The sequence below is a fragment of the Aulonocara stuartgranti genome (assembly GCF_965226115.1).
Source record: "Aulonocara stuartgranti genome assembly, chromosome: 15".
NCBI classification, from domain to species: Eukaryota; Metazoa; Chordata; class Actinopteri; order Cichliformes; family Cichlidae; genus Aulonocara; species Aulonocara stuartgranti.
Window position 1 is genome coordinate 22,644,600 of NC_138951.1, and position 12,470 is coordinate 22,657,069.

At 41.5% G+C, this 12,470-nt stretch overlaps 1 protein-coding gene across 5 annotated transcripts; it reads left to right on the forward strand.

The window, feature by feature from the left end:
- The first annotated feature begins 837 nt into the window (after positions 1 to 837).
- On the forward strand, positions 838 to 9,798 carry angel2 (angel homolog 2). 5 transcript variants are annotated; one of them, XM_082505915.1, is made up of 10 exons: positions 1,490 to 1,659; positions 1,770 to 1,910; positions 2,529 to 3,424; positions 3,900 to 4,111; positions 4,723 to 4,792; positions 5,320 to 5,750; positions 6,011 to 6,146; positions 7,164 to 7,233; positions 7,365 to 7,498; positions 8,151 to 9,798. In XM_082505915.1, exons 3-10 carry the CDS (start codon positions 2,536 to 2,538, stop codon positions 8,312 to 8,314), a joined length of 2,106 nt encoding a protein of 701 aa, XP_082362041.1. In that variant the 5' UTR covers positions 1,490 to 1,659; positions 1,770 to 1,910; positions 2,529 to 2,535; the 3' UTR covers positions 8,315 to 9,798. The 5 variants fall into 5 exon arrangements, with proteins under 5 accessions (XP_082362042.1, XP_082362041.1, XP_082362043.1 ...); XM_082505916.1 differs by lacking the exons at positions 1,490 to 1,659; positions 1,770 to 1,910 and adding an exon at positions 838 to 1,182; XM_082505917.1 differs by lacking the exon at positions 1,770 to 1,910.
- The last annotated feature ends 2,672 nt before the right edge of the window (positions 9,799 to 12,470 follow it).

A 12,470-nucleotide genomic window follows, 5' to 3' on the forward strand; every position in this document is an offset into this window, starting at 1 on the left:
GCCTCATGTTTGTTTATAATGCAAGTATGGTGTCATATATTAGCTTCAGAAATACAAGGGTATTTCCTTTGAGATCTGCAGCTGTGGTTGTGAAAGCTCTGTGTTTAACTTCAACAGAAATCAGTTTATCTTATGAACCAACTGGTTTTGAAGGTCACACCTTTATAACCAGTTGTACATCCTTTATAATTAAGAGTGTCTTTGACAGTGAGGACCTGACTGTTCACACACTGGCTGTTCTGTCCTACATCAGCGTCACATAAAGCAGAAGCCCTGGATGAACAGTCATGTCAAAACATTCCTCAAACCACGCAAATCTGCTTTTAGGTCCACCATATTACCAAATTCAGGGGGCAGTCCAACACAGTTGTGGACCTGAGCATGCATTAACAAAAGAACTAAACACCTTCTTCTCACACTCAAAGTCCACTTTAATCATTCCTGTACCCAAAAAATAATCTACAAACAGCCTCAACAACTTCCACCCCAATGCACTCATACCTGTGATCACTAAGTCCCTGGAACAGCTGGTCTTAAAGGTTTTTTTCTAATTTATTCTAAATGCTACTACCATGTAGCTGCTTCTAATTTCATTGAATCTTTGATGTTTAATGACAATTAAACAATTCATGACAAAAGGATTCTGATTCTGTTTGGTTTAAGTTTCTTTGTCTGCTTTAAGAAGTTTCTTGTCATGAACACAGACCATTGTCAACACACAATGGTCCGTACTGCCCAGATTTTCGAGTTTTAAATGCATCATTAGGCTCTCCGTCCGTTTACACGAGCCTTCATGTAACTCAAAAAAATTCTGTGAATATACACATGGGGACGATTTTTGTGCTGACACCATAGTACTCCAAATCTGAAAATTAGCTAGAAAATTCTTCATTTGTGAAAACTGGGGAACAAAACTGGAACGAGGCAGGGTTTGTTTGTCCAAACACACACACACACACAGAGAGAGAGAGATACCGTTCATTGCCTCTGTGCCCACTCCTCAGCTCTAACAAACCACTGCTTCTCTAGCCACACTCAGCAAACTATTACTCCGACACAAGACAGCTCTATTTCAGATTTCAACGACGCATTATAACAGAAAATGACACAGACTGGAAGGTGACATTTTGTGTTTAAAGAGGCTTTAAACGACACCGCTGTCTTCGAGAGGCTCGCTTTTACGTAAGTACAATGACCTTTGTTTTAATTCTTCATTCACGGCGCTTTCAATAAAGAATCCTAGCTGTTGACATAATTCACGGGTTTCTTTAATAATGAGTCGCTATCGCTTTTACAACTGATAACCTCAACGTTTGAAGTGACATTTCATAATGCGCTCGATAAAAATGTATAAGCAATGGTAAGTTACGTTGCACCCGGACCACTTTCCGCACCGTACCCGGTTGTCTGTAGTACCTTCAATAGTTTGAACCATATCACTCACTGTTAACTAACTCAAGTAAAAGACTACAACATCCAGCGCGAGAAAGAGACGCATGCGAGAGTGATGGTGATGCATTTATGTAGCCTTGAAAATGTTGGGAGTTGCGCTACCAGCTTTGGCAAAGAGCAAGATTCCTCTGTAAAAGCGGAGTGTTTGTTTCGTTAGCTGTCATCCCACTCTTTAATATTTGACACACCTTTTTTGTAGCTACACTGGTACGTTAGCACACAAAATCTGCGCCGTATGTTGTCCCTGTTGGATTTGACGAAAATACTGACGGTACATGAAGCCAACGCCTCATTCCGCGCTTTGTTTTTACGTTTAGTTACGTAGGATTTCGGGGACTCGACTTGTCTTGATCTGACTGCAGATTCAAACTCAAAGGTCGAAACTTCCATCCTGTTATCTCGTTGTGTCTGAAAATGCACCCAAGCTGAGGCTTAAACAAAGTCGCCGATGACGACACGTAAGTCGACGTGAGCTAGCAGCTCCGGGTTAAAAACGAATCACAGTGTTTGAGTTCTGTTAATTTTCAATGCGGTTGAAATCATTTATAACAAACGCAACGTCAACTTCTGATTGGTGATTCGTCCTTTTAGTATTCGCCTACTCGTTTGTTGTGTAATCCACATTTAAACACACATCAGTTTTAACTAGAAGTGCTCCAAAACAACCAGGGAAGCAGCAGGTAGTTAGCAACTAGCTTAGCCATCGCTGCTTCTGGTAGCTGTCATTTCAACAAAGCAGCTAGAAAGTTGCATGTTTAATGAAGAGTTCATATAACAGTTTTGATAACATGTTCTTGGACACCCCTGGGCTTTTTGCCAGTTATTTTTGCGATTTTAAACTAAATATATGGTTTTGAAAGTAATTTTTGCCTCCACTTAGATCATTCTCTCATCGTGTTATTTCAGACAATAAGTTATCCTTAAATCTAACTGGCAGAAATTTTTTTTTATCATTTAATCTAACCTGCAGTTAGATAAAAGACATATGGATGTAAAAATAGCAAATTCTCACAACTGAGAACCTGCAGACATCGGCTCCGTGTATTGATTCCCCCCCCCCTAATGTCTCCCTCCAGTCATCCCATGTTCCTTCGCCGGCTGAGCTCTTTGAGCTCATCTTTCCCACCCTGCAGTCTTCCTGCTCTTTCCCAGGCCCGCTTCAAGAGCAACACTGATTCCTCTGCGTCCTCCTTCCTTCCCCAATTCATTCCCACCCCTCATCCATGGTGGTCGGTGCCAGGGTTTCCACCCTGGCCTTCTCGACTTCCCCACTCCCACCCGTCTGCCCTTGAATCTTTCACTCACAGGGCATTACACCCCCTGAACATCAACCTTGGTGACTTTGGTGCTTGCCGCTCATTCCACACCTCTGCAGACCACTTGATGGAGTTCCCCGACAGAGACAGAGGGCCGCCCTACAAACGGAGGAAGAGTGGAGAGGAAAGAAAAGAACAAAATAAAGAAAAGGAGGGACCCAGAGGAGGAGCAACAGAGGGTAAGGAGGGAGGGTCCAAGAGGGAGCACCATCACCTAGATTCCAGAAAAGATGGCAGCCTTCGATCTAGTCACCACTTCAACGATGGAACTAAAGACAGAGTGAAGAATAATGTCGGGAAAGATGTCAGAGGGGAAACCAGCAGAGATAAAAATGTGGAAAGGACTAAAAGTGAGACTAAAGACAGACAGCGAAGAGAGAGTGCAGACAGAGATCATCATCATTATCATCGTCATCATCATCAGCAAGAAGGACATAAAGAATCACAGCCAGTGATGCACAAACCCAACCAATGGTTCAAAGGGAGGGGGTCTCAGGAGCTGGATGGGCCTCACAGGGACACAAAAGGGACTTCAGAGCAGCAGAGGGATGGATGTAGTGATGGAGGGCAGCCTCGCAGCACCACTTGCCCTTCAAACCTGGGGCAGGTACCTGGAGGAAACACGCAGCCCTCTCCACCAAGAAGGGCTGTGAAATGTGAGTCCTTTTGTTAAGTATAATTACAGTTTTGATGTGTCTTTTCTGCTGCTTGAAAACATGTTGGAAGCAGAGTCTCCATTAAGAGATCAGCTAGGAAATTTTCCCTCCACAGAGCAATAATCTAAATCTGAAAAAGTCCAAGTAAAAGCAAAGGTGGAGGTCCTGTCTGTCCCACAGTGGGAACCCTTTTTGGGGAAAGCAGCTGAATCATGTCAAAGACCAGAACAGCAATCTGGCCTGTGGTTTGGAAATGGACATTTTGACAGATTCAATCCTACTTTTGTGTTCAAAACAGGCTGTGAACCTGCATGGAGACGGTGCCTGTTTCAGTGTAATTAACTGGTCAATACAATTCAGACTAAAAGCAAATTGCACACAGAAATGGCTAATTCTTGTCTTCTGGCTGCAGATTCTATTTCTTCATATTTAGAGATTATATTTCCAGCTCTCCATTTGTCTCATCTCTCCTCAGCTCTTCAAAGACACTGGGAGTCCTGCAGCACTGACCTCCACCCACCAGGCGACAGTTCAGTCTTTGACTTCTCGGTGATGTCCTACAACATCCTCTCCCAGCAGCTTCTGGAGGACAATGCCTACCTGTACCGACACTGTGACCCGGACGTCCTGCCTTGGGAATACCGACTGCATAACCTACTGGCAGAGATCCAGCACCACAATGCTGATGTGAGGGGATGCAGTGTCATAAAACGTATTAATACGTATAGTTTAATGGTCTCAGGAGGAAGTTTTGCCCTGATGTTCAGTGGTAAACCTGGGCTGGGCCATAAAAGGAACATATTATCTACTGGTTACTGGCAATTAAACTAATCAAGTGTTCATTTTTTGGGGAGAGTTTATTCATTCCACTTGTAATGATGACTCTTCTCTTTTACTTCTGTTGTGCTTAAGTTTAGAGAGTTACATTCAGTAAAACCTGTTAGGAGTTTGGCCATCACAAGTTACAGGCTGTGCATCCTGATCTTTTAAATATCTTGTTACTCATCTTATCAAAACTTATAGGCTGCACAGGATCCTTTATCTGATCCTTTATCCTAGGTTATTTGGAGTTGACATTAACGTATCGATTAAGCCCATTTAAAGCAGAAGTGAAATTGTTGCCACAGAGTTTGTAACACACAGTGGTTCAAAGTCATTGTGCTGCATCATTAATAGGAGTTGCAAACCACCAGAAAACAGCAAAATGCACAGAAGGGTGTTGGTAAACGTGTCCATATACTTTTAGCTCTTCATCATAAATTTATGAGAGGTTTTTTTGTTGTTGTTTTTTTTTTTAGATCCTGTGTCTTCAGGAAGTGCAGGAGGACCACTATGAAAACCAGATTAAGCCTGCTCTCCAGGCACTAGGTACTGCTGCTCATTTTTGTGTGTACATGTGTGTGCTTGGGAGGGCCGTTAAAAGTGAAAGACAAAAAAAGTGAAGACAGATAAATCTTCCCTAACTAGTGCAAACAGACTGTATATTAAAGATGGGTAAAGCGACGTTATTGCCACTCACTGCTTTTCGGAGTCGAGACTCGAGCATTTTGCTCCTTTCATTTCATTTCTCTTTTTTTTTTAATCGATCTTCTGAGTTGTGAGTCTGATCACAAACTCAGTTTCACTGTCACACCCTAATTCACAACCTGCTTTATTGGTTATTTTACTTCAGATGGATCTGAAAACTCATCATTAAAGTGTTTTCTGAGGTTGAAATGTTATATAAAGCATGCTGAGCTGGTGGGAAAAGCAATATATAAGAGCCAGCCCAGGTTTAAGGCCTTTTTGCTGTGGTAAAATTTGATATAATTTGATTGTTTCTGTCTGTGATATTTCTTTGTCATTTATTCATGATATTTTTAATATAATAACCCATCTTTGTGTGTGTTTGTCAGGTTATCACTGTGAGTATAAAAAGCGGACAGGAAAGAAACCAGACGGTTGTGCCGTTGTCTTCAAAACCTCCCGCTTCTCCCTCCTCTCCTCCAATCCCGTCGAGTTTTTCCGGCCCGGCGACACCCTCCTCGACCGAGACAACGTGGGATTGGTTGTGCTGTTGCGACCTAACAAGAGCTTCAGTCATTTAAATCCCTCCTCATTCATCTGTGTCGCCAACACCCACCTTCTCTACAACCCCCGGCGAGGTGACATCAAACTGGCCCAGCTGGCAATCTTATTGGCTGAGATCAACCGACTGTCCCGCCTCCCAAACGGGCAGGTTAACCCAGTGGTTTTATGTGGGGATTTTAACTCTGCTCCCTGGAGTCCACTGTACAGTTTCCTGACCACAGGCTGCCTGCAGTATAGTGGAATGCAGATTGGCATGGTGAGAATATTGTGCCACTCACAAACTGATCAATTAACTTATAGTTAGTAGACATTCTGGTCGTTGATGGTCATTCATGCAAAACTGTCATCTGTGGTTTTCAGTTCAGTAAATCCAATTTGTTTTTGCCTGGTTTCTGTCGCCTCACAGTGTCCATTTCCCACTCATCAAAAAAAGAAATACTCGATGCTTCAATCCCCAACACTCACTTCTCCGTTTTGTTTTTCTTTCCCCCTTTTCTTTTCTGGGTGTTTGTGTAGGTGTCAGGTCAGGAAAACAGTCCCAGAGGTCAGCGTCTCCTCATGTCTCCAATCTGGTCTCCCAGCCTGGGAATAACCCATCAGTGCCAGTATGAAAACAAAGCTAGTGCTGAGACCTCGCCCACCAGCCCTACAGGTAAACTTTGGAAAAGCTGTTTTCTCAAAAGAATTCTGGAAAAAGTCAAAAGATTCCAGCCGGCTCGTTGTTCAGAGAGGTGGTTTCTCACACTTAGAGCACAGTGGGAGTCGGTTTGCGTCAGCTGCACTTCAGGGCATATCGTGCCTGGTTTACGTGAGAGAGATGCCTGAGTGGAACATGCAGCCGGCAGGATAGTTGACGACCACTTGCAGTTTCTGCTCTTTTCTCATACGGTGCTGTCAGAAATCCCACATCACTGTGTGCTCGTGAGCTGGCAGGTTAAAGACGCAAGGTGTCTGAAAGCACTTCCAGTAGTACACTGTGCACGCTACATAATCAGCTGCTTAGTGTGCAAAAAGTGTGAGAAATGGTTCAAGTCGAAGAGCTACTTCTCGATGATTTTACACTGAATGATCTTCCTGACTCGACCCTGCCTGTTTATCCAGGCCTCAGACTGGTGCTAGTAGTGCACTGGCTCGTGGACTCCCTGTGGCTGCGTTTAGCTCTGTCTCAAAGGACTTATTAGAAATCAAAATATAGCGAATCCTCTAATAATATAGAACTGTATCAATGGTTTGCTTTTTTTCTCCTCTCCTTCAGCTATTGAGGGCACAAAGTGTCCAACCATCCACTTCCAATTTTCTGACCATTATGAGTACATCATGCCTGTACTGGTATACTCCAGATAGCCATTTTTGTCGGTATGAACATATGTATGTACTTAAAATAATAAGTGTAATTATGTGTGCTTCTCTATCGGATGATGTCTAGAAAAATTCAGGCCTCCAAAGCTTAACCTGCATTTAATTTAACATCCACTTCGCAGTGCAGCACGTGATTAGGCAGGTTTGACTTTGATCTCCATTTGTTTAATCTTTTATTCAGACTTTGCTTAGAAAGTTACTCATGTTGTCCTGGATTGTCGCCAGTTTGCCTGAGAGATGTTAATAGAGTTTAGTGATTAGTGTGTTGAACCTCGTCACTAACAACCGCCTGTCCTTTTCTCTCCGTCAGCTGTAGAGGGAGCGATCTCTAATCTCAGTGTGGAGGATCTCGCTGCCAAAGCTGCTTATGAATTCAGCAGGTAAAGTCTCGCCGTCCTTCTCTCGTCACTCCCTCCTCCTTTCATTTCTGCCTTTTTAGTTCTCAGTAATTGAAAAGCTGGTTGTCGCCATAATAAAAATGGACAAACTCTCTCTAACCACGCGTATGCAGAGCGTGGAGGATCGAGCACAGCCTGAAGCTGCAGTCGTCTTATCAACATCACCTGATGCCTGACAGGAGACCTGAGATCACCACCTGTCACTCCCGCACGGCCCTGACAGTGGATTACATCCTGTATAGTCCCGGTACGCTCTCTCACAAACACACAAACACACAAAGGTCAGATTTTCTTTAGTATTTCTATTAGTATTTAAGTCTTTTAAAATCTCAGACTTTAAAGATAGGTACATTTCCTTTAATTGCTGTAAGCGTCTATATTGGCAATAATATGCTTTCTGTAGATGATCATGGGTCCGTCTGGGAACAAATGTCTCTAAAAGGCTGTTAATAGATTGAGCAGGCTGTTAAATCCTTTACATGTACAAACCCTTTCACTACTGCTGCTGAATGTGCCTTTATGGCTGTTTTTAGCTTCCATATCCAAATGTCCTTTGTTGACACTGAACCCTCAAAACTGTGACAGAGGCGTGAGAAATAAAAAACTTCTGTATGAGTTAATGTGAAAGGGTGACTGTTGTTTCTCTGCTTGGAGTGGCTTAAAAATGAGATGTGCTGTTTAAATGGAGTCGATTTCCTACTTTTTTATGGGTTAATTCATTTATTTGTCTTTATGTTACCATACCGTCACTGGTGACTTTTCAAACAGTAAGATCTTAAAGCTGTATTAAGTAATACCTGCTGGAAGCCACTATCTCTGAATTCCTTCTGCTTCTTCTTTAATCTTTAATCTCTTTAATTCAGTTTCTCTCTTTTCCCTCTGTCCTTTTTCTCTGAAAGATTTCGTTCCACCTCCCTCACTTCCAGGTGGGCGGGGCCTCCAGCTGCTGGGCAGGCTGTCATTGGTCGGCCAGGCGGAGCTCGAGGAAGTCAACGGCCTGCCTAACCATCGGCACTCATCGGACCATCTCCCTCTCCTCGCTCGTTTCCGCATTTGGTGCTGAAGCGCTGCAGGTCCACTGAGGAAAGTAGGAATGTTCAAGGAATCTGCAGTTTCTTCCCCACATAAACAACAAAAACAGGATGAACATTAAATGCTGGGGTGTTTAATTCAGTATGTGATTTTATTATTAAAAGGGAAAACCCTTTTCAAGTCCTCTCCAAGAGTGGCTGCAAGTTAAATTAATGATTTCATACAGATTGCTTCACGGAGTTACAACAATATTTATTTTTCTCTATTTTTTGTGATTAAACTATTGATACTATTTCTACCCATCTATACTATTATTACTTTTCATGTCTTGTTATGGGATGAAAAACAAACAGAAGGTAGAGGAGGAGCCTAAATCCCCGTTGAACCACTTAAATTATAATTTGTGATGTTTTCTCCAAAAATGCCCCATCTTTAAGTGGCAAAATGTTTAAGTCTGCTTATGAAATGAGACCCACTTGCTAAATGGCTTTGTGCAGAGGACTTTCACCTGAGAGAGTGGGGATGCTTATGTGGTGGGAGGAGCTTGAAGCGTAAGGAGAGGTATCTTTCTAAAATAACATTTTTTTTTTCTTAGTTTAATTTATTTTTTTTGTTCAGGCAGGAAAAAGTAATTATGTTAAAGCTTTTCTTGTTTTTCCTGCTGCATGGTGGCGCGTCCCATTTCTTAACCCCAGCAGGCGGTTGTTTTCCTGCACATTATGTTCAGGGGTTTTAACTAAAAGTTTAGGTCTTGTTCTTTAAATGATGAGTAAAAAATGAATTCTGGCAGTCTGGATTTCCCCTGAAATGATTAACGTGTTCATATCTCTAAACATCCAAATGATCATCATTTTAAAGCAGTAGTAACATATTTAATTTGACATTTTTCCCACCATGTAGAGATGTTTACCATATTTTCTTTCTTTTGTTTTTTAATAAATAGAAAGTTTTCTTTCTTACTAATGTTTCCTTTCGAGCTGTATCGATGAAGGGATGGATTTGAAGTCACTTTTTAAAGCTGAACGTTTACTGTAGTGCTGCTAATTTGGAAAACTTGATCATTTTCTTTTGATAACAAGACGGTGCTCATTCTCCTTTAAAAACTAACAAAATATAAATAAAAGTTTAGCTTGTATTTCTAAAGATCTTCAGAAATATCTCCTGTGTCGGTTGCATCACAGCCATGTAATGATTTTCTCTTATATTTCACAATGTGCCAAAAATTAAACTAAGCACTATACAGCACTCAACTAGTTCTCATATATTTCAATTATTTATAGTTAAATTAAGATGTTATATGGAAAACATGGATGTATATGTCCGCTGAGGACTCTAAATTTTAATTCTGCATAAATATCAGTATGGTCGGTTGTTACTGGAGCGGTCTTGTGTCATATTTTCACACATGTAAATACTGAAAATAAAGACTGGATGTATTTTTGTATCATTTTAAGGAGTTGATTTTTGCTGGAAGTTTACACTTTGTAAATAAAAGTTCTTTTTCTATTACATTTACCTTTGGTTTCAATCATTTTTGCATTTTATACACTGACTTCTAATAAAGCTTTAGCACTTTTTGTTTTGTTTTTTTACAGTAGTTTTTCTCGGGCTAGCTTAACAGACTCATTGGACTGTAACTGCTCATATTCAAACCATTAATTTGAAAATGATGTGGTAGTTGTTATTTTGTGTCACACACTTTAGTTGTTGTGGTTGTTATGTGTTGATATACATTTGGTGTATTAAGTTAGCTCATGTATCTTGTCAACCTACCATCGGCTTTTTTGCCCTAATAAGAAAAAACGAAATAAGTGAACATGTGGTGCCACTCATTGGTTACTAAAGTCCTGTTTGAAGCCTCGCGTTCAACGTTTTCGTTGTCACCATTTTGGTGTTTTGAAACTAGATGTGAAAAGTGAGGCTTTGATGTCACTGAAGTCAACTCGTGGCTCAAGAGTTGGGAGTTTGCCTTGTAATCGGAAGGTTGCCGGTTCGAGCCCCGGCTTGGACAGTCTCGGTCGTTGTGTCCTTCACCAAGACACTTCACCCGTTGCCTACTGGTGGTGGTCAGAGGGCCCGGTGGCGCCAGTGTCCGGCAGCCTCGCCTCTGTCAGTGCGCCCCAGGGTGGCTGTGGCTACAATGTAGCTTGCTATCACCAGTGTGTGAATGTGTGGATGACTGGATATGTAAAGCGCCTTGGGGTCCTTAGGGACTAGTAAAGCACTATATAAATACGGGCCATTTACATCAGTTTACAGCTTCATCATTTTGCCTCCCAGCCCCCCCCCCCCCCCCCCCCCCCCCCCCCCGGTGGAGGAAACTTACAGCCTGCATTCAGAGTAGCTGTTAAAATGTTGCATACAGCAAGATTGCATAACTGTGTGCTGCAAAAGGAAAAACACTGATATATGGTCATAAACAAGGCAGACAAGTGGCCGAATTCATGCTATATTCTAGTTGTTCTCAAGTTTATTTGAGGTGTTCTTATTAGACTTGTAGGCAATTTTTAAAAATTATTGTATTCTTTAATTTTTCTTCGTGTTCATTGATACTGAGTTGCTTTTTACTGCATATTTTCATGTTGTGCTGTTTGTTCTGCACTAATCTGCATGAAAAGTGTTATACAACATTTGGTTGACAGTAATTTATTGCCCTTCCTACTGTTCATCTTCTACAGTAACAGACTGTTTTTTGCAGATAACAGGTCCACAGTAAAATAACTTTACTGCTCTTTAATCTGACTGCCAGTACTTTACTGTCCAGGATGTTCACTAAGTAGTACACACAGTGTATACTGATTACTGCATCTTGGAATATGTTCTCAGACTATTTTAATGTTTCTTTTTGCCCATATATAATAGAAGATGTCATTGTTGCCCTGTTATTTGGTTCTTGGAGAAATAATCATATAAATTAGGATCCTGCTGTTTGTCCTCCTGGTGGGAAACAGTTGTTTTTTTTCTCTACAGTCTTGCCTCTTTGGCTGTTAATGGAAGTGCTGGTGTAATTGTTTTTGACGCAGAGTGTGCCTCTGCATAACAGGCCCCACATCTTTCCACATTAGCGTGAGTGCGATGGTGACAAATGGCTGCATCGTTTACCTCAGTTCACTGTGTGCTCAGGATGCAGAGCTTTTGATATTCTGAGCGTCACTCCGCACTGCAGCAAGACACTCGGCTGGATCTCAGCAGGCTTCAAGGGCTCCTCTCGGCATCCTATTGCAGAGTCGACGGGGGTCGGGTTTCAAAACTTGCCCGTTTACAGAGAGTAACATTATAATCAGGAAAATTATACAAAGTGGAGTTGGTATTGGTGATTTCTGCAGCATTTATGAGCAAGCTTCTGTCAACAGCTGACCTCTGTGAGTCTTCTCCGATGCTGCTGATGCACAAAAGTTTGTGCCCATCAGATTTCTTAGCAGCATACCAACAAGCTTGTGGCAGGTGTCTTTGGAGTTGTTTGAGTTTTGGCCACTAGATGTCAGCAGCAGAGTGCTTGTAAACAAATGAGGTGGATGGCAGGTGAATAAACACAGTTTTGGTTGGTTGAGAGGTGCAAGATGATGACGATGATGGATTCAGAGGTTTATGTGGATTTTTGCTTGAAAATCATCTTGAATTCATTACTAAAAACTGACTTAGAGCTGAGGTATTTGTGATATATGAGATATGAGATGTTGCACTCACAAGTCTGTGAGAGAGCTGCAGCACTGCTGGTACAACCAAAGTCTTTCAAGAAGCAAAAGTCACCATCTTAAAATGCTGTATTTTGAGCACTACCAAAATGATTTAATATCCTTAATATAATATCATAAAACTGCATGTATAGAATAGTTAACACTGATTTAAAAGCAGCTTAAAATGCTTGTTAACTTTGTGCCAAAGTAAGGTTTTATAAAATGTTTTCTGTATCTTTTTTTTCTGTTCAGGATTCTTTGAGTCTCTGGTTCAACTTTGACTGGAAAAGGTGTTTAAAACCTAATTTTAGGGGAAGTCAGCTAAATCTGAGCCTTTTTTTTAGGACAGATTTGTTTGTGTTTGTTCAGTGATTAAAGTTAATACAGACGAAGTTTCAAAATAACTGCCCGGAATTTCAAGATTGTTGCACAGTTGAGGTTCTGAATGTCCCTCAGTGGAACAGATGCTCACAGACCAACAGCATGTAGCATGATGGAGAGGACTGGAAC

Bases quoted from the DNA above. Each gene is read 5' to 3' on its own strand.
- angel2 (XM_082505916.1), top strand. From the start codon at position 2,536: ATGTTCCTTCGCCGGCTGAGCTCTTTGAGCTCATCTTTCCCACCCTGC. The intron at 6,147-7,163 runs GTAAACTTTGGA...TCTCTCCGTCAG, and splicing joins CTCGCCCACCAGCCCTACAG to CTGTAGAGGGAGCGATCTCT. The intron at 7,234-7,364 runs GTAAAGTCTCGC...ACGCGTATGCAG, and splicing joins GCTGCTTATGAATTCAGCAG to AGCGTGGAGGATCGAGCACA.